General features: G+C 42.0%; 1 protein-coding gene across 1 annotated transcript; it reads right to left on the minus strand.

The window, feature by feature from the left end:
* Window positions 1-1,857: 1,857 nt before the first annotated feature.
* mettl25 (methyltransferase like 25) lies at window positions 1,858-20,943 on the minus strand. The gene is made up of 12 exons (XM_063216789.1): window positions 20,574-20,943; window positions 18,722-18,895; window positions 10,988-11,088; window positions 9,053-9,640; window positions 8,503-8,692; window positions 7,888-7,982; window positions 7,510-7,539; window positions 6,376-6,449; window positions 4,573-4,666; window positions 3,172-3,246; window positions 2,942-3,013; window positions 1,858-2,780 (listed from the first exon to the last, which is right to left on the minus strand). Exons 1-12 carry the CDS (start codon window positions 20,776-20,778, stop codon window positions 2,688-2,690), a joined length of 1,791 nt encoding a protein of 596 aa, XP_063072859.1. The 5' UTR covers window positions 20,779-20,943; the 3' UTR covers window positions 1,858-2,687.
* Between the last annotated feature and the right edge of the window lie 21 nt (window positions 20,944-20,964).

Genomic DNA, 20,964 nt, shown 5'->3' on the forward strand with positions numbered 1-20,964 from the left:
TTTGAACTTTATTTTTTTGTATATACTCTGTACAGAAACTGACGTGTTTCTGTTATGCATTATTTTCAGAGAAGATTAAACAATGTTTGTCTTTCGATACTTTACATTATTACACAACAATGACACATATTCTCCCTCTGTTAGGCTTGCTGACATATGCACATGCACCATTCAGGAAGACAATGCAATGGGCAATGGAAACAGACCTGCTCATAATCAATAATTTGAGTGATTAACACAATTGATTGACCTGGCATTCATGCAAGTTTATTGGTTGCCATTTCCTTCATTTCATTGTTGCAATCATGTGATTAACCGGATCACAACGCACTCTCGATTAAAAGGTGCCAAACATAAACAAAAACTGTGTAAAACTGAGCCCTGAGGAAGGTCAGTAGGCCGAAAGCTTGGCCTATTATTAAAAAGAACACAAAGGGGATTTAAGTGTGCAGACATCTTCCTTTCAATTGTTGCAATCATGACCTTCAAAGATTCAAGAGATAAGAATAAAAGCCTGTAGTATTGCGGGTTATTTCTGCACATTGGCCTCGGTCACATGGTACATTTAATTATGAATTAACTCCATTTAATTCTGAATAAAAGTGATTCCGCTTTGAAAACCTCATGTTAACACCTCCCAACTCGGAATGTGCACTGTAAATTCGACTATTCGACTCGGCACTATATAATTCATTCATCCATCCGGAATTAAAACCATCATGTAAATGTGGCCATTGTTACGAAACTAATCTTATGTTTATTTGTAAACACCTGCTGTTCACCCTGGGTCCGACTGTATTCCCATTCATTCTTCATTACTGTGGACCAAGCACTCAAACTAATAGTCAGTTGGGAAACCATCAAAATTCAGCAAAATATTCACTGCTTTTTGGTGAACAGGTCACTATGCAATTTGTTGGTTAAGATGTCATACATAAAACGTTCTACTCCCGTTGGAAGAATAAAATCTATTCTCACCACACTAACGCATGGAAACTTTTTGCTAAGCTTTGAAAACAGCCAATGTCCAAAGTAAATTACCCCCAAAAGAAATTAGCTAATTTGAAGATTTATTTTATTACTTATAAAATGTCAAGCAACATGAATTGCATTTTACAAGTTGTTTACTCTTAAGTGGTCATCTGATATACATTTTAATCGCACACTTCAAAAAAAGATGCATGTTGACAATCTGATAAATTGTTATTTATTGGGTGCTCTTTACCCAGGATACAAAATAAGACATACGACACAGATATATAATGTTAAATATAATTATATAATAAATATATAATTATATAATATATACATACACACACATATAGTATATACTGTACATAGTTGGGTTAATGTGACGGAGCAACCAAGGGTTTTCATTTGTTTCACTGCGCACGGTCAGCCCTGAGGCTGTGGTATGAAACTGTCTGTTAATTGAATGTCACTCTGCATTATATGGATGAGGACCCCCTGTCCTGCACACCCATGGACGGATTATGACTCTATGGGCCCCAGGGCGAGACAACAAGAAAGCCCCCCTTACATCGGTGTTGGTATTTGACAAAAAGGCTCAGGGATTTTGGCCTGATGGTTGAGACCATAGATCTGTGTAGAATGGTTGTTGGAAGTTTGGGGGCTTTTCCTCCGATATACTGTAATTAGAAAATATAGTTGTTAAAAATGTGATTTTAACTCATTATATGACAATGGAAATATAAACAAAGCCTTGGACTTCAGGGGCCCCTTGAGTCTTGGGTCCCTGGGCCCATGCAGTAATCTGCCCTTGTCTGTGTGCAATGCAACAATAACTAATGAGCTAAAGAGTGTGACAGAGATAAAGACAGATAGAAACAATTCACCTGAAATTTTATAACAGAAATTTTTTTTTTATTCGGGGTTACATTTTCCCTCACCTAAATCTGGATCTAAAGAGTGTGACAGAGATAAAGACAGAGAGAAACAATTCACCTGAAATTTTATACTAGAAAAAATGTTTTTATTCGGGCTTACATTTTCCCTCACCTAAATCTGGATCTCACCTCTGAGGAGGGTGTACATTATTGAAATGCCTAACACACCATGAATCAAAGGCATACTACTGATGATGTGTCCCAAAATTCAAAGCTAATCTGTCCGCTTCTCTCTCTCGGTCTCTCTGTCTGTCTCTCCCTCGACCTACTGGCACAATGTACTGTTTAACATCTCGTCCAATGTTTTTATGATTCTGTGAAAGACATGGGCTAGGGTTGATGCATCTCTCACGTGTCAGGTGCCTTGTTCTAAAATACATTTCAGTAAAATGTTCAAGCTAGAATGATGATGATGACAACTGTGATGATGATGATCATGATGATAATAGTTTTTGAGGTGCATAACTGATTAATCTGGTGTATTCCAGGGCCTCCATTCCTTTCAGCAATTGCCAATATCGATTTTTAGTTAATGATAGTTACTATAATGAACAGCTTAATATTTTCTCCATTTAATATTTCCATCATTAAGCTTTCTTGAAGACATGACATAAAAGCACAATAAAATAAAGCCTACTGGGACCAAAGCCTTTCAAAATCACAGATGAAAGTATGCACGTTGTGATAAAAATATTCGCTTACGCAGACAAGGTGCTTCTCAAGTGAAAACAACAAAATAGAACAAGTTCCCATTACAACCCTAAGTCATGATATGTGACTTCATGGTAAAACCTTCAGAGCAACCAGCCCATAACATCTTGGAGACATGAGTGGGTCGAAGAGTTGCACCAGGGCTCCAAATGACACATTCTCCTACAGAAGAAAGCCAGAGGTTAGCAGAAGGGCAAATACAAAAGACTTCTTTCTGATCTGATTAAGATGTTACATCTCTTAAACCTCAGTGCAATGTCTTCAATCAGTTAATCAATTTGCATTTCTTTAAAGCTACCCTTTCAATGGTAACCATTTTGTACCTGTTCTTTCAAGTAGCACAGCCGGTCAAGAAGGATGAGTCCTTCAATACAAGGGGCCAGTGTCACCTTCAGCTGGAGAGAATGAGGATAATAACAGACTCAAAACAATACTTGCCAATTTGATGATTAATTGAAATACAAATGGTTCCTTTTCTCTTCAAGGTCCAGAGGCAAAAATGGTGGAAATATAAAACAACAACAACAAAAACATAAGCAATTAATGGACTTACCCTGTTAAATGCAACCATCTCGCATATTCTGTGCTTATATTTATCATGATACATCTGGATGTCTTCGTCTGAGATCTACATAAATGAAGACATGGTGAAATTAATAAATGAAGAGTGTGGGGTTACTGCTTAGAAATCAGACATCGTGAATGCACAAATGTCATACTCATATCGCTCAAAAAAACAGAAATTGAGCTTTCCATTGGGATCTGTTTGAAACAATGTGGTATCATGCAAAGGAGTATTTATGTCACACCAGTACATTCCGTGTTGAGGTGCAATGCCTTTGCAAGTTAAGTCGTGGTCCCCAACACTGCGGGAAAGTACTTTTTTTCACGTGACCAGGTTCGCAGTTTTCTTGTCGTGTTGCCGAATTTCTGTTGCCGCAGCGACTTTCTGTTGCTAAACGTTACAACGCTATGCTGTGCCCTTACCAAAACCATGCCTAACCCTAACCTGTCAGCGTTTCTGCTGATTTACTGTACTTTTGTCAAGAACAGCGAAACAAGCAAGGAAAATAGCAAAATTGTGGCAAAATTGTGGCCTGACCAAAACCAACCCTACACCTAACCTAATCACAAATGTTGTTTAAGATGAGTTAACTTGCAAAGTCGTGATGCACAAATGCAATAGATGGTTCAAGTCGGCGTGTTATGTTAGTGCTCTGGTATAATGCCATGTGGTCTGAAACCCCAATTGCTTCTTGACTACGCCACATCTCCTGCGGGTAGTAACGTCTGCTCAAGGGGTCATAAAACTGAGCTAGCAAGCATCCATAGCCTTTATAACCAACAATGTGAAAGGGAGGTCACACGTATTTAGAGCTATTCCACACCATCCCAGTCATACACTTCACCATGGCTGCATTGGTCATATGGCACACACGGGGCATTTGCCCGGGGGACTGTTGATGATTTTGGCCTGGACCTCCCCTCAATGGTATTAGTCCTCATGCCGCTACAGCAGGCCTCTCTGAGGTAGTCAGATATAAATGAACCCATTTTAGCCTGATGACTCGTATATGTTGTTTGACCTTTGGTGCCTGTTGCGCGGTTGACCAGACCTGTGTGTGGAGCGCGTAGAGCGGCCCATTGGCAGAGCTGTGTCACTACACAGATCTGGCGAGAGCCACGCTACAATTACATAGGCTATATAACACACAATAATACATCTATAATTACATAGTAATTCCTCTTCAAACCAGTGCTGACCAAATGTATTCAAATGCTGAAAAACAGGTTAAAGTCAAACAATGGCTTCCCTACACCTACACACTATATTACTTTTATTTTTGTGCAAAAAAGGTGTCATTGTTTAGCTTGACATTTATTTACACAGGCCATGCAATACTACTGTATTAAACGTTCAGGTTAAAGCGTTTTCCCCATTGTGTGACCTTACCTTTGACCCATCCAGACAAAGCTTGGTTAGGGCTCTCCTGATGTACTCAACAAAAGAGGAGGTCTTGGAGTAAACATTTCCAACCCGCTTCTCACTACAAGATATAAATACACAAAGCAAGTAAAGATGAGTAAATCAAAATATTAGTGTAGCAGCAGCCAATTAATGACTCCCAAGGTATCTCAAGTATTGCATATTTACATACTGAAATATTGCACAAATATATAGGAAATATAAATAAGAAGTATTACTCCCAATTGCATTGTAATGCAATTTACTTAACATTGCAATATATTGGATGGACTTAATCTTCCATGGTGCACTACCAATTCAATGGACAGGAACCATAGAGGTATTACATATACAGCTCCTGCCAATAAATTAGAATATGAAAAAGTTGATTTATTTCAATACTTGGTTAGGAATGTCTTTGCCTTAATCACTGCCATGATGCGTTTAACATTGTCAATGGCAATGCCATTGCATGGGAGTTATGGAAGCCCAGATATTCTTGATGCTTCTGCCAGCTGTTTTTCGTTTGTTGATCTGGTGACCCACACTTCCCTCTTGATTACACCATGTAGATTACCTTACCACATTTTGTTGCTTTGGTGGTATGAACATTCTAACTCACCAGAAATAAAACCCCATTGAAAATGAATGGGATGTTAGGTCTGGTGAGTTGGTTAGGAATATTGTTCACAATATTTTGTGAAGTACTTAATTCATGTGGGTTTTTTTTAGCTGGAAACCCCCAATATGTAAGAATAAATAAACATGAATCTACACTGTATAATATAAGAAAGTTAAACATAATTGATGGAATTATGGAAAGAAACCAACTTTTTTCATGATATTATTCATTTTTTTTTGGCCAGGAGCTGTAAGAGTAGGTGTGATGTCAATTTCCAAACGCCTGCAATCGCATGTTGTCAGCAATGCATCCTGGGCTGAAAATTTTGCATGCATGGAGGTAAAACACAAGACTAGAGGTGTCATGGCCCCCAATTGTCACAGCAATCCCAGCAGCCGTTATTTGTAGGTACACCTTTGCCTACGGACTGGCCCTCTGCAGGTGCATACAGATGAGTATGAGAGAAGAGTTCTAAATGTAAGCTTTTATTTCCTGGTAATGTGTGCTGTGTAAAACAAACTCAGGACATACCACCCTTCCCTTTAACCCAGCCAATTTTTTCTTCTTTTTCATCTTTAGATTAGCCCAACTGAAGTTACTCCCCACTGTCTATTACCATAATAAGCAGCAAAGGAGTCTCTAACTGTTCTCTGTGAGCGATAATTTGTTTCATCCAGTGGCACAGCCAAAAAATTAGAAAGATTATGTGAATACCACCTGCAGAATTACTAGTTTTAGGGCGTGTCTTGATAATTACCCATAATTTCTATTACATTCGAATATCGTTGAATATTGAATCTGCACAATTGTAGTTAAAATGGATTCACGGTGTTGCTTTCTAACTGGACTGGCTGAACTCACATACCGGTAAATATGATTAACTAACACATCAGTGTTATGGCATAGAAGCAGTCGGCAATTCTGGGAACGCCCATAAAATTGCTTTTTTTCTCCACGTTGGTTAATCAATATGCCAAATGACTGGCAGTGATTGGACCGCACAAGCATTCGGAGGGGAAAACAATGCAGTTTAATGGGCGGGCCAGAGGAGTTGACTGGGTGAATTGCATCAAAGTACCCTGATACTGCTCTCTGGCTTTGACACACCGAATCATCCCTGACATGTATTGTCTGGAATAGCTATTTCCTGACCCGTATGCTCCTCATACCTCTTGTGTGCATTGTAGTAGTCCTTTAATATGACGTGTAGGACAGCTCGGTAAAACAGGGACTCCACAGGAAGCTGGAAAAGAAGACGGACCATTTTGTTAAAATGATCGTAACGGTGAATTGAGTGCATCTTAACTATTTAAAGATGCAATCTATTTTAGTTTGCTCAAGGTGAACCAATGTGAAAAGGTGGAAATACTGTACAGCTTGCACTGCTCTTCATATTTGAATAGCCCGGTCCTAAAGACGCTGAAATGTCCCCCTTCCCTGCCCTCCCCTGGCTGGGGACGGTGTTTGACATATGACAATTGGATATTTTATGTAATGTCTCCTGCACGTAACAACATTTTATTGAATTTAATTGAATTCCACAACACACCACCTCATGCACATTGTGCTATTTCCCAAGAAGCGATAGAAGCAGACATGGTGGACACCAATTCCGCAGACCTGTTAAACATCTTCCTAGCTGCTATAGACCCTCATTTCTTCTGTCTGGTTTCCCTTGGACTTGTGGATGACATTCGTGACAGAAGAGCAAGAGGGGATCTGCACAAGGCATGTCTTTCAGGAAGTCACAATTATGGTACCTTTGCCACCACTTTTTCAACCATCGTATGCTTCTGCCAAGACCCTGAGCTTTCCTCTGCAAGGAAATGGCTTGAGCACGGACTTGAGGCTATGAAAGTGCAGCTTTTCCATATTTTGGTTTTGCCATCGTGGCACCACATCCAAATAAGGTTCTGTCACATGTTTCATGATCAAACCAAGAAACAGACCCATCATATATACAGTACTACTGTAGATTAAATGTTTAAACATTTTTCTGATCTGTTGAAACCCATTTTGGAGAAAAACAGACAACAATATTGTCCATGGGGGAGCATTAACTTTTGGGACACGGTGTAGTTGTAAAAAAAAAAGGGGGATGATGGAAAGTTGCTTGATTATCATACCTAGACTTGGCCTGACCAAAAATGATTAGGAATAACATTTCCAAAACGGCATGGTTAATCCGCCTCCCTCGGTTTGCTACTGGTCGAGGCTGATCGGCTGATCGCTCTTTTTTAATAAGGACAATTATCAATTATGTTTTATTAGAATAGATCATTTTAACATGGTTATTGACTTACCCCACCACCAGCTGTCACTCTCTCCAAGGCCTGAAAAAAAGCAAAAATCAAATTATGCAAGAATATTGAGAAAACAATGGCCCCTTTCTCCCATATTTAAGACTTCCAAAGTGCAAACCACTCAGGTAAGAGCAGAGTGCATATCAAATACCACAAAGCAAATTACATAATTGCAAACTCATCAGGGTTGAAAAAGGCTGAACAAGTAAGTGCAACTCTTTACATAGAACCTTTAACACTTTAACTCACACAGACGACCTACCGGTATTTAAGGATTAAAAACAAAACATGTCTTTGAAAGGTGGCCAATGAGTAGGTATGACATTAACAAATGTATTTTTCTTCACAATATTTACAGTACATCTGTGCAGGACCCACCAGGCAAGCAGACATCCTAGCATTCCTGCCACAAACGTACATCTGTTCCCTCAGATATTGGCTCATGGGGAAACCAAACACTTCAGTACCCACATCTGTTCAATCAGGGAAAGGAAAACAATTAATCAGATTATTCAGTTTTAGCAAATTTACATAATAATCATCATAATTACTACGAATTAAGGATAACATGTCTACCAACTGTACTTCATATGACAAATTACATTTTCAATGTTGCATCATGTCACAAATTCTTTGTCGCAATTTTTCACTTCTGGGTAATTAGGGGCCTCTTAGAAAAAAAGAGGTATTGCACAGCAATGAAGTCTTTCTTGAGGTGCTGGCTTCTTGTGCATATATAGAAACACATAGAAAGCCGCACACTCTGCTCCCCGTTTTAATGTACAAGTGACCTTTTTGGCCGGCTGGCCTTCTTCAAATGAGGGGCCTCTACCAGATGGGGGACCCTAGGTTGCAGCCATATCTAGCCGGCTGCGCATTAATCCAACCCAGATTATTGCTGTACATACACATCTTCCCTCGTTGGTATTTGTATCATTCACTTGAGCAACCAAACACAATACATATCCTGAAAATAACAACATTGCCACTTGCCACTTGCCACAATCTCCATTTGTCCCGTTGTCAGAGCTTGATCCCATCGTCTCTGGTCAAATTCTTCTGTAAGCAGGTGGTAGCAACATCCAACACTGCAAGTGGCCTGTATCTCCTGTCTGGTGACAAACATGCGCAGCGTACTTGGAGCCAAGTCTCCACAAGTGTGTAGACCGACTGTGACTGCATTCTGGAAAAAAAAACACAAATTACAGTGGCTGATTGATTGAAAATCATATCATGGAACAACAAATCCCCACATGCAGAATATACAGTAGACAAAAAACGTGGACTTTAAAAACCAACAGTCTATATTTAGGCCTACTTGACAGATGCAATACACACACAAGATTCTGTCATAGCATGAACGTTCATTTTTTAACATAAACATACCAAATATAAATCAAATGTGTCCAATAAAAATATACAGAATGGACATGTTTTAATCAACTGACAGATGGCGAAACCGGTGCACCACTCTGACAACAATGCTGTGCAGGTTGGGTGTTTATTAATGAATCAGTTTATATAAGAGCTGTTAAATCTTCACCTTCAATTCAGGGATGATCTCTTTGAGTTCAGTTTCCGCAGTGACATATGAGGTGAGGGGTAAAAACAGGTTGCTGCTGCTACTCTTTCTACCTTTCTTTAGCTTTCTCTCCAAATTTTCCCTCATCCTCTGCTCCTTCTCCTCCTTGCTTAGCTGACTTGGAGGGACCCGTGTGCAGACCGGTTCCTCAACATAGAGAGACAGGGCGCTTAAAAAAGGGTCAGTGAGGCATTCATTCTCAACAGTGCACGCCACAGGCTCTAGACAGTTCCCATCCATGGATACCTGATCATTCATTTGTGTGCCTGGTAGTGGTGCAACATTTTCAGTTGCCATGCCTTCCCAGCCTTCCCTTGGCTCTTTCTCAACTCCAGGCAATTGTTCTCCTTCACTAGGGCTGAAGTTTTCTTGACCTTGTCTCGTCCTGTTGCTCCTCCTGTTTGCCCGGGAGTATCGTTTCAGCTTACGGTTTCTCTCTTGTGCTCCGTGCGTGTTGTTACTGGAGGAGTCGAGACCAAACACTTGCAGGCCGTACTGCATGGAGAGATGTGAGCTTAAATATCCTTTTCCAGACCCCACATCTATGACCTTTGAGACAGACAGAAATACAGATACAAGAGTTGTACAAAAATGTGTCATTACGTGTCATTCAGAACTCAAGTTGAGCATTTACATCATATGACCTTATTGACTGCAAAATCATAATGACCAATTCTTAATGCCATTAATGTCTCAGCTTCAGACAACAAAAGAGAGTACAACCCTATGAGAGGGTCATGATCTGCTTAGTCCCAGTACATGTTGACATGCATTTGAAACAACTCTCTTGGTTACTGCCACTCATGTTTGACATCATATATTTTTTTGATTTTGGTCTGATTCAGAGATTCTTTGAATACATAGGAGAGGAACAGAATTCATCCATCACACCTGTAATTGGTGCTCAAAATAGGCAGCTCCAGAGCCAATGAATTCAGAGTTGTGACAGCCGCATTTGTTTTTCATCAACAAAGCGAATATTTCATCATTTCGACTGGATCAAATTACCATGTCACTAAATCACCTAACCCCTTAAAGCAAACTGGTCGCCTGGGCCAGGAAGACAGGGGTCAATCAGAGAGCCAATCAGAGTGCCAACCAGAAGAGCAGCATAAGGTAGTCTGTATATGGTTAAGCAATTGCAGATGTCAATACAAACAGCAGCAACAAATTGGTGGACTCAAAGGAGTAAAATCCTTATACTGAGTAAACAAATGCTAATGCTGTGAGGTAAGATGGCTTTCATGCCAAAAGAAATAAGATGTATCAGGTTATCACTGGTTACACTAAGTAGTTTGTGGAGGCATGAATATGGAAGTTAAACCACTAGTTACATACATACATTACCTTAAAAAAGGGAACATTTGTGAACATGCAACGGTACAGTAATCACTGTGTATTTTCTGCATAACAGGGTAACATAGAGAAGTTACATGGCATCTGATGGGTAAAAAGGGGTAATGACAAAGTAAATACCATGTAATACACATATCTCTTCTCAATAATCACCATTAGATTACTGCATATTTTCTAACCATCTAATCCTTAATGGTATTTAGTTTGTAATTACACCCTTTTTACCCAGTAGATATCATGTAACTTTTCTGTTACCCTGTTGTTACCCAGAAAGGACACAGTAATTACGTATGGTAGCTGTACCATAAAGTAAAGCGTTACCAATGTTTCTGACGAAGACACATGATGATTATGAACGCCACTGTCCCAGATCACCAATCAGTGGAAAAGAGTAGACGTCCGCACACTGTGGCTCCGCTTTGAAAATGTATTCAGGTCATACAATGTTCCTACCCGACAGGGTCTTCATCAGGCATGTCAAGCTTGATGACCACATCACCAATCATACATGGAACTAGAAATTGTCTTTTGCTGTTTTACCTGTTTCACTCTGCAGTGCTGCGCTAGAAAAGCAACTAGATAAGACATGGCGTGGACCTCATGTGCCTTCTTAGAGTTCATGAAATCATCAGGTTCTGGGGCTGAAAAAAAAACCAATAATCTTCAATCAGTTCTTATTGGGGAAAGTAAATCCAGTAGCCTACTTGTAATTGACAATGTTGTGCACGATTTGTACATGATTAAAAGATGTGTGTGCCAACAGTATGAGTTACATCAATTCAAATCTTCTACAACATACAGCATGCATGAATACTTTCAGAAGAAATTGTTATATACTTTTCAAAAAAAATCTGAAATATAATTTATATTTGAATTAACATGAATGAAATAACATGTTAACTACAAAACCAGTATTCATGATGTAGGACAAGGAGTCATTCCACATGAAATAAGACACTGCGGGATGCCATCTGCACGGATTGGAATAGAATTCTAAAACTCAGCATGGCGATCTAGCACGACTATTGCATCCATAAATAAAGACTTGGAAAGTTTGAAATTATTCAAAAACAATGAGACTTTTGTTACCTTGCCTTCCCTTTCATGCAAATCACTGGTGAGATAAACATCAGAGATGCTTCTGCTACAAGCAGGAACTGCTTGGGCTACAAGAAGGATGATGCTGGGGATTCCTATGCTGGTGTTTACTAATGAGGATGGTCTGCGATCCCACCATGTTGAGAACCCTCCTGCATCGTCAGCAGGTTGCTCAAGGTCACTAGCGTTTCGCCCCTTAACCTGTACGCTTCACCTGAGTGGGGCAGCAATGGTGGTTAGCCTTCGCCTGCAGAAGGGTTCCAACTGTGGGATCTCCTTAACCACAGCCATCTCGAGCTAGCCTCGGCTACCTGACCTATTTCCCTAATGGCCTTCTTCAGGTGTTTTTGTTCCAGGCCGAGCTTCTGGAAGAAGTATCGCACTGATGTAGCTGGGAAGCCTCTGCATCCTACTTCAATAGGAAACATACTGGCGTGCCATCCTTTGAGGACTGCCTCGTCCATCAGGTCCTTCTGTTGGTGCGAGATGGCAAGCCTGTCCTCCCAGGACACAGTGAGCTCCGCTACTAATACGGTCCTGGTGCTCCTAGACATCAGGACCATATCAGGGCGGAGCGAGGTCACTGCGATCTCTTGGGGAAATACTAATTTCCTCTTCAGATCCACTCTTAACTCCCAGTCTGAGGCGTGCTGTAGGAGGGAACGCGGATGTTTCTTGCCCGTCTTCGGCCTGGGGGCCTGGTCACCTTGGAGGTGGAAATGGGTGACGACAGGGACAGTCGTTTGGTTCTCATTGGCCCTGCCTCTCTGGAACTCCACCCACTTGGCAACTTCTGTTAGGACCTTGTCGTGCCTCCATCTGTATCGGCCCTCTCCCAGCGCCTTTGGACAGCCAGACAGGATGTGGTGTAGTGTGCAATGTTCTGAACCGCACTGAGCACACAATGATGTTTCCTCCTTTCCCCAGATCTTTAAGTTGCTAGGGGTTGGCAAGAGGTCAGCAACAGCTCCGCAGCAGAAATGTAAGCTTGCCTTGATCAGTGCTCCACAGCTCCTTCCAGGACAGCGGTCGGTCCAGCGCTTCATCCCACTTCATCCACTGTCCCTGGGAGGCAAGCCCCACTGTTTTTCACTCGTCTGTCTCCTCTGCTGCCTCTCGCACTCTTTGCACCAGAAGTTCCCTTCTCCAAGTTAACCTTGCTCCACTGCTTTGTGCTGTAGTTTCCCAGGCCCAAGCGACCCTGGCAGACGATGCCTACGATCTCCTGGTGCTTCCAATAGGCTTCTGCTTCCGCTACAGCGACTTGAGGCTTCCACTTCCTGCCACACCTGATTGAGTTGCCGGTGTGATGGACTGTTTGGTCTTTGGAAAATCGCAGCGTGCTGACTGCTCTTGCCTTGGTGGCTTTGAATTCCTCGACCACAGATGACACAGGTAGGCGGAGCTTTGATGTTTTGCTGTATAGGTTTACAGAGCTAAAGGAGGGAGGAAACACCCAGCCATTTCCGCAGGAACTTGCTGCACAGCCTCTCCATTGCTTTCCACTGCGGACATGGGGAAGTTGTATAGCAGGAATGGCCACTGCAGTCTGGGTATAATGCCGTACTGAAAACACCATACCTTAAACCGGCCCAGGAGTTGTGCTGTTGTCGATTGCTCTGAGCCAGGTGTTTCAGTTGGCTTTTGGTGTCACTGAGGTTGCCTGTGTCCTTAAGAGAGCTGTCATAGTTCTTGCCAAGACATCGGATCTCTCGGTCTTGGATTGTGGGGATCTCTGACCCTTGGATGTTAAAGGTGTTTCTTGTCAGTTTCCCCTTCAGGATACAGAGGCTCCTTGATTCCCAGGGCTTAAACTGCATTCTTGCCCAAGTCGCCATCTTCTCCAGTGCACTCAGGATCCACTGTGTTCCCTGGATCGAGGGGGTCATCACGGTCACGTCGTCCATGAAAGCTCGACAGGCAGGGTGTCTTGTGCCATCGACAGCTTTAGGACCTTTACACTGCGTCCCTCCTGCCTCCAGCAGTAGGTTCATTGCAGCCACGAACAGGACCACTGAAATAGTGCATCCTGCCATGATGCCCTTCTCGAGTCTTTGCCACTTGGTGGTAAAGTTCCCCACTGTGAGATCTCATACTCATCCTATCCATGTGTGCCATTACTAGGTGCACCACCTCTGGTGGTACTAGGTAGTGCTCCAGTGCCTTTTGGATGAGCTGGTGAGGTACACTTGGGTAGGCTTTAGCTAGATCCAGCCAGACGACCGACAGAGTGTTGTTTCCGCTCTTTGCCTCCTTGATTATCTGGCTGATCGCTGCCGTATGCTCGAGACATCCAGAGTACCCCGGAACTCCGCCCTTCTGGATGCTGGGGTCAACATACTCGTTGCCAAGCAAATATGATGGTTGACTTGTGCTCACTCAAAGTTTTTTTCCATTTCTATAATTTACAGTAGAGCATGTAGTACTTAAATAGAAAGGTAGTGTGACGGAGGTCATCTTGTACCTGTTCACCCCCCTCAGGGATCGAACATGCGACCTTGCCAACTACAACAGTCTGGCAATGGGAGACACAGTACGATACCGCTGGACGAAGAGACTAGTCTCCCGGCCCAATGGCATCGACACCGTATGAGACTTTCGGGATGGAGGTTTACCAACATTCCACGCCAACTCTGCTAGTTAGCCTGTGTTACACTAGTCAACCAATCACAAAGTATAATATATTAGAATCTCAAAAAGCTAAATTTGTACATGGGTGGTTGACGTGAGGCGTTGTTTTTTCGTAACACTGGTTAAAAACCTACAAAACTGTTATTTTTAGTTCAAAAAACAAATGTCAATGAAAGAAGATGTGGTAAATTATATTTCATATTAGTCTTAGATGAGAAGAAACATTTTTGTTAAGATTTATGTAAAGGTTTACATGTCAAATATCCTGCGGTGTGACTGTAACATTAATGAAACCTGGAATATAATATATATACAAACCCCGACTCCATAGGAGTTGGGACACAAGGTAAATCGTGAATAATAACAAAATACGGCCATTTGCAAAACCCTTGATTCTTACATTAGATGGAGAACGGCACAAAGAAAACATATCAGCCATCAAAACTGATTAAAATTATTGTTTTGGGGGATATTCATGAATATGTAAAAACAACATGTCTCAAAAGAGTTGGGACGTGGACAATAAAAGGCAGCAAATGTCGAGGAAGACTAAAAACAAAGCAAAAGACAACACTTAACACTTTAATACATTAACCGATGAGATGGTTTTATATAAAAAGCAGTGTTAATTCCAATCTTGGACATGATTTCACCAGCTTAAATGGTGGGTGTATTCCTGGTCATGTTTTGCAATGTTTTCCGTTCTGTAGTGCTTTAAGTGTGACAGGTCTTGATCAAAAGCCCGCCATTTTATCACCTGCTGGTCCTTATGATGGAAGTAAACTGTTAAAACATAGTAGAGAATGCAATTTGTCCTTACTATGTGGCAGTAATTGAAGATCTCCCTTCAAAATATAATGCATGAGTGCCTTTTCATGCTGTTTAAAACCCATGTATATCATTCATCATTCTTCGTTGTTTTATCTTATTTGGATGTTTATTTCATTTCACTGATCCCCGTCCCAACTTCTTTGAGACGTGTTGCAGTTATCAAATTAGAAATGAGTACATATGTCCCCCAAAACAATATTTTTTCTCGGTATTAAAGTGAAGTGAAAGTGAAGTGAAAGCCCATTGGGAAACTCCAACTCCCATTGTCATTGTGACACAGCACTCCACAGCACACAAGTGAGCACTGCACACTGCACACAACGAAATTGCATTTTATGCCTCACCTGTGCAAGGGGGCAGCCCTCAGTGGCGCCCCATGGGGAGCAGTGCGGTGGGACGGTACCATGCTCAGGGTACCTCAGTTATGGAGGAGGATGGGGGAGAGCACTGGTTGATTACTGCCCCCACCAACCTGGCGGGTCGGGAGTCGAACCGGCAACCTCTGGGATGCAAGTCTGACGCCCTAACCGCTCACCCATGACTGCCCTAACAATTAATATATCGTCTTTGCACTATTCTCCATCTAATGAATGCATTGAATGTTTTGAAAATGATAGCATTCTGATTTTATTCACAGTTTACCAAACGTCCCAACTTCATCGGAGTTGGGGTTTGTATAAACTAACCAACAACATTTTGAATGATGTATGAAACATTTGGCATGATTGCATGAATATAAACTTCATATTAAGATATGTGAATGTGAAAAAACTCAAGCCAGTAATATTAACTACAAGTTCAATTTCGTAACACAAATTGCATCCTGTGGGGTGACATGTATGTCAATGTTGGTGAACGGGCAGCTGCAGACTGGCTCCTAACCAGTCAGTACCTCAGTTATTGGAGATTGCTGTGGAAGTTTAAGGTCACTATTAACCTCTTAATCTTCATATTGCAATGTTTCTGTCACGCAATGCTTAGGTTCATTTTATAGTGTCCTGTGGTGAGACTGCTCTTATAGAATGAAAAAAACTGTTTTATGAATGAAAACACATATTAAGATTAAACACAATATAATTATCAAGTTAGCATGAGCTCAGATGTCAGTGATGTATACAAAAGGATTAAAATGGCCAAAATGCAGTGAATTTCCTGTGGTGTGACTTCATTTTCCTGCGGCGTGACATGCCTATGAAATGTGTTGATGCAGGACTTCTTAATAGGAGTCTACAAGAAGGCAAGGTCCCTATCTTGTGGAAAACGTCATGCCTGGTACCTGTTCCAAAAAAACCCACCCCAAAGAACTTAATGATTACAGACCGGTTGCCCTCACCTCACACCTAAAGAAAACTTTTGAACGAGTGCTGCTGCGCATCTTTCTCAAACCCCAGGTACACCACGCACTGGATCCTCTGCAGTTCGCCTATCAAGAGAACGTATCTTCTTCACAGGGTACACACTCACTTGGATAAGGGTGGCTGTGCTGTGAGAATCATGTTTTTTTACTTCTCCAGCGCATTCAACACCATACAACCACTGCTGCTGAGAGATAAATTGGTGCAGATTGGAGTGCAGCCTAGCCTGGTAACCTGGATCACTGATTACCTCACAGAGCGGCCACAGTTTGTAAGGATGGGTGACATTACATCTGAGACAGTGATTAGCAGTACAGGAGCGCCACACGGAACGGTGCTCTCACGGGTCCTGTTCACCCTGTATACAACCAACTTCAGCTACAATTCTGGGACATGCCACAGGCAGAAGTTCTCAGACGACACTACAATTGTGGGGTGTATAAGAGACGGCCAGGAAGAGGAGTATAGGGGACTGGTGGACGACTTTGTAGGATGGTGCCAAAACAATCAACACCACCAAAACCAAGAAAATGGTGTTTGATTTCAGGCGCTCCACCCCGCCCTTGGTGCCTGTTTCTATTGGGGGAGAGAATGTGGAGACTGTCTGTACAAGTACTTAGGAGTGCACCTCGACAATAAACTGGACTGGTCCACAAATTCAGATGCATTTTACAGGAAAGGCCAAAGCAGGCTCTATTTCCTCAGAAGGCTGAGGTCCTTTAATGTCTCCAGCCAACTTCAGCTTATGTTCTACCAGTCTGTCATGGCCAGCGTGCTCTTCTATGCTTTGACTTGCTGGGGTGGAAGCATTAGAAAGAGAGACGCGGGACGCCTTGACAGACTGGTGAGGAAGGCAGGGTCAGTGGTGGGCATGGAGCTGGAGACTCTCACCTCAACAGCTGAGAGCAGAGCCCTGAACAGACTGGACTGTATTATGGATAATCAGCTACACCCCCTTCACACCACCTTCAGTAACCAGCTGAGTCTGTTCAGCCACAGACTCCGTGCTCTCACTTGCAGGACAGACAGGCTAAGGAGGTCCTTTGTCCCATGGGCCATTCAACTGTTTAACAGTATACAGAAGGACACTAAGAAGGACATCTTTATTGGGGATTGGACTGCCTGAGCTGGCCCAGATCGGGAAACCTCTTGGCGTGTGTGTCTGTGTGTCTGTGTGTTTATTTATGTAGCTACTTGACACCTGAATTTGCCCCTGGGGATCAATAAAGTTTCTCTACTCTACTCTACATTTTCCCAAAAATGGCAAAAATTAGGCGAAATTCCACGGACCACTGTGCTTTATTTTTTTCCATTTTTTTCCCATGTTTTTTTCAGGAATTGGAATAACTTTTTTTTTAATTGTGTTACGCCCTTAAAAGTCAACCACCCACATATCATTGTCACATATCATTAACATCTCTCGAAAATTGGATCTTTGGTTCTTGAGTCATTGCAGAGATGGCTTACAGGGTGAAGTCAGTAGTACCATAGTTTAAAGGTGCACTGAGTAGGATGGTGGCCAGAGTTAGGTTTAGCAACTATGCAGCTCATTAAAACTGTGCTGCCTGTTGCCAAATTTGATCTTTTCAATAATATTTAGTGGTGTGCATTGGCACTGCCATCACGATTCGATTACGATTTGGGAGATAGCGATCCGATTTGATTCAATTCTACAATGCATTGCAATGCATTACATTTCTACTGAAAGCAAAGCAAATGTTTCATCAGTCAAAACAAGTAGTCAGATACTGAGCAACATTTTATGGGCTGTTTTCTGTATCAGTCTTGCAGTTTTCAATGCTTTGAAGTGCTTTTATTTAATTTAACATTCAATTGCTCCTGACATATCCTTGAAAATAATTGAAACTTAAAAAAATTGCCGCATCAATTCTGGAACTTGCTGCTGAATTGTCCATGCCCCGCATAGCATTGCATTGCCGAATCGATTATTGTTGACACCACTAATATTTACTACTAATAAACTAATATTTACATGACCAAAGTGCAGTGCATTCTACAGCTAAACATGTCAGAAACAGAGAAGATCCACCTTTTCATGTATGAAAAGTGCACATTTGAATGATGAATTTGAATAATGAATACATAGAATTTGATGTTGGTGGCGAGTACGTTGTGAAAAAGGTATCATTTGTGAATGGGCAGCAAGTGAACTATGGAAAGAAACTGCTTAGAACATTACACAGTGCACTTTTAATATCATTGAGGTCCAAATGTGTCTAATTTCATGTGAAATGACCCATAAACCATTACAATTAAACCAGGACAAAAATACACTTAACTGAAGGGATTCATGTGGAATGACCCCTGACATAAATAAAAAGAAAGGCAAAAAGAGTACCTGTATTACACTTGAGGTGTTCATCCATTTCGGATAACATCTTCATTAACATTTCGGTTGTCATAGCGACCCCCAGCTGAGGGAGAGAGTGATGCTCTGCAGCTTGTAGGAAAGCTCCGATGTCCACCAGTTTCCCAGTTTCATGGCAGAAGCCAAAGTTGGTTTCCAATGTTCCTACAAAAATAATAGAATAGAATAAAATAGAATAGAATATTATTTGTCACTGTAACGAGAACAACAAAATTCAGCATTCCTTGTTGATTGAAATACATCATCAAAATAAAAAATAGAAAAGTAATTGTATTAAACTGTGCTTGATGGGTGAAAGCTGTTTTTCAGTCCCGGTTTTCATGGACCTGTATCTACTGCCAGATGGCAGGAGTTGAAACAGGTTGTGGACTGGGTGTGGCAAGTATCTTAGACTGGAATTGGCCTGTCACTCACATCTTTAAATAACACAACATGATGGTAGTGTTGATTGGCCATGAGACTGTCAGTTCTAATTTAGAGTCCATGCTGTCAGTAAAGCAATACTCTCAAATCTTTCCATCATTCATTCAGTGTTCAGTGTGACTTTCGGTGTTCCATACCATGTAACAGTCTGCAGTTGAAGACCTGTACAATGTAGTAGCCTAGGTTAAACTGTTGCATGTCAACTAGAGCATGACACGGGAGTGGATTTTCACTCCCGTCCCATCCCGGTCCCAGAAAAAAATCCCATCCCGTCCCGTCCCGGATTGGAGTAAAAGAAACAAATCCCATCCTGTCCCGTCCTGAAAAGAATCTCCCAATCCTGCCCACTCCCACTCAAAATCAATCCCACTCCCATTTCATTGGCTTTTTTAATGAAAAAATAAGCAAGCATTCCCGCTCTCATTCATTTTTATTCCCGCTCCTGCCCGCTCCCGTTCATCCTTATTCCCGCTCCTGCCCGCTCCCGTTCATCTTTAAAATTTTGACTCCCACCCCGCGGGAATCCCGCAGGACACGCAGGACCCACGGGAATTCCTGAAAAATGTCATCCTCTAATGTCAACCATGGTATCACGACTATTATAGATGTTTTTTTCGTGACCGTACTACGAAATGGCATGAGACTGGGCTGTGCATGTGGTTGTTGGTTGTTGGCCCCATGTTTGAATACTGAACAGTTTGTGAAGATTATCATTCATGTAGGTAGGCTAAAGGTTTAATTGTACGTAACTGGACTTGTGTTTGGACCTAAAATTGGAGGCCGGATAGGAAATGACCCAGGCCAGATGCAAGTTTTGATGCAAGTTTATATCTTTGGAAACCATGCAGTGTGCCAGACCAGCACCACATTCAAATTTGCATGGGTCATTGTTGTCAAACGTTTCCAGTGACTACAACTACTCTGAGGATGAGGAGCAGTTAAACCAAAGATTTTCTAGTAGGCCTAGAGTAAGATCAATCAAACCCTGCCTACCCAATGCAAAGGGGCTGACACTTCTATCCAAAGGCAAAGGACATCGTTTACAGTCCCTGGAGCAGTGGAGGGATGGGAATGGATGTGGAGGCATGGGAAGAGGCAGAGTGGGACTCGGACCTGCAACAGTCCATCAGACCAGTCGGAGCAGTCGGGCAATTCAAATGAATAGGCAGCGGAAGCGTTGCCCAACCACGAAAAACGGGCAATAACGTGAATGCACCACGAAGTTTAAAGTTAATTTCCCCATTTTTTTCGTGAAAACTTCACGAAATGACCGAGATACGGTTTGAGAGCACAGCTACTGTTGCTAAGGGTTGTTAGGTCGTCTCTGTATGGACACCGTAAAGACAGCAGCGGCTTCGGAATTCCAGCATTGGATAGCTTTGGCAGATAGCTAACTTACCAATTTGAAGTGTCCCGGGAGCGGCAGCACTAGCACTAAACTGTGAAAGCACGTCCTCCGGTGACACAGCCATAAACGTGTCCCATATGTCGCCCGTGTAGAAGTCAACGGTATGAGCATTCGCGATTTGAAGCGTGATGGCGAGGAAACGCTGCACATCATCTATTTTCTTTCGTATGGTGTGGAGTGACACCTGGTGTTCCATATCGCTGTTAAAGAGTCCGAGTTGGCTAAAAGGAAGGGCAAACGCACAGGCAATTTAGGAAAAGTAGCCTACAGACAATAGAAGTCAAAAGGGGAAAACAAATCCCACAGGGAACCAGGGGTGTGTTTCAAAAAGTCTGTGACTGCATGGTCAAGACCTAAAGTTGAAGTTCTCAAAAGGCACCGC

This window comes from Engraulis encrasicolus, chromosome 15 (genome assembly GCF_034702125.1).
Source record: "Engraulis encrasicolus isolate BLACKSEA-1 chromosome 15, IST_EnEncr_1.0, whole genome shotgun sequence".
Classification (NCBI taxonomy): domain Eukaryota; kingdom Metazoa; phylum Chordata; class Actinopteri; order Clupeiformes; family Engraulidae; genus Engraulis; species Engraulis encrasicolus.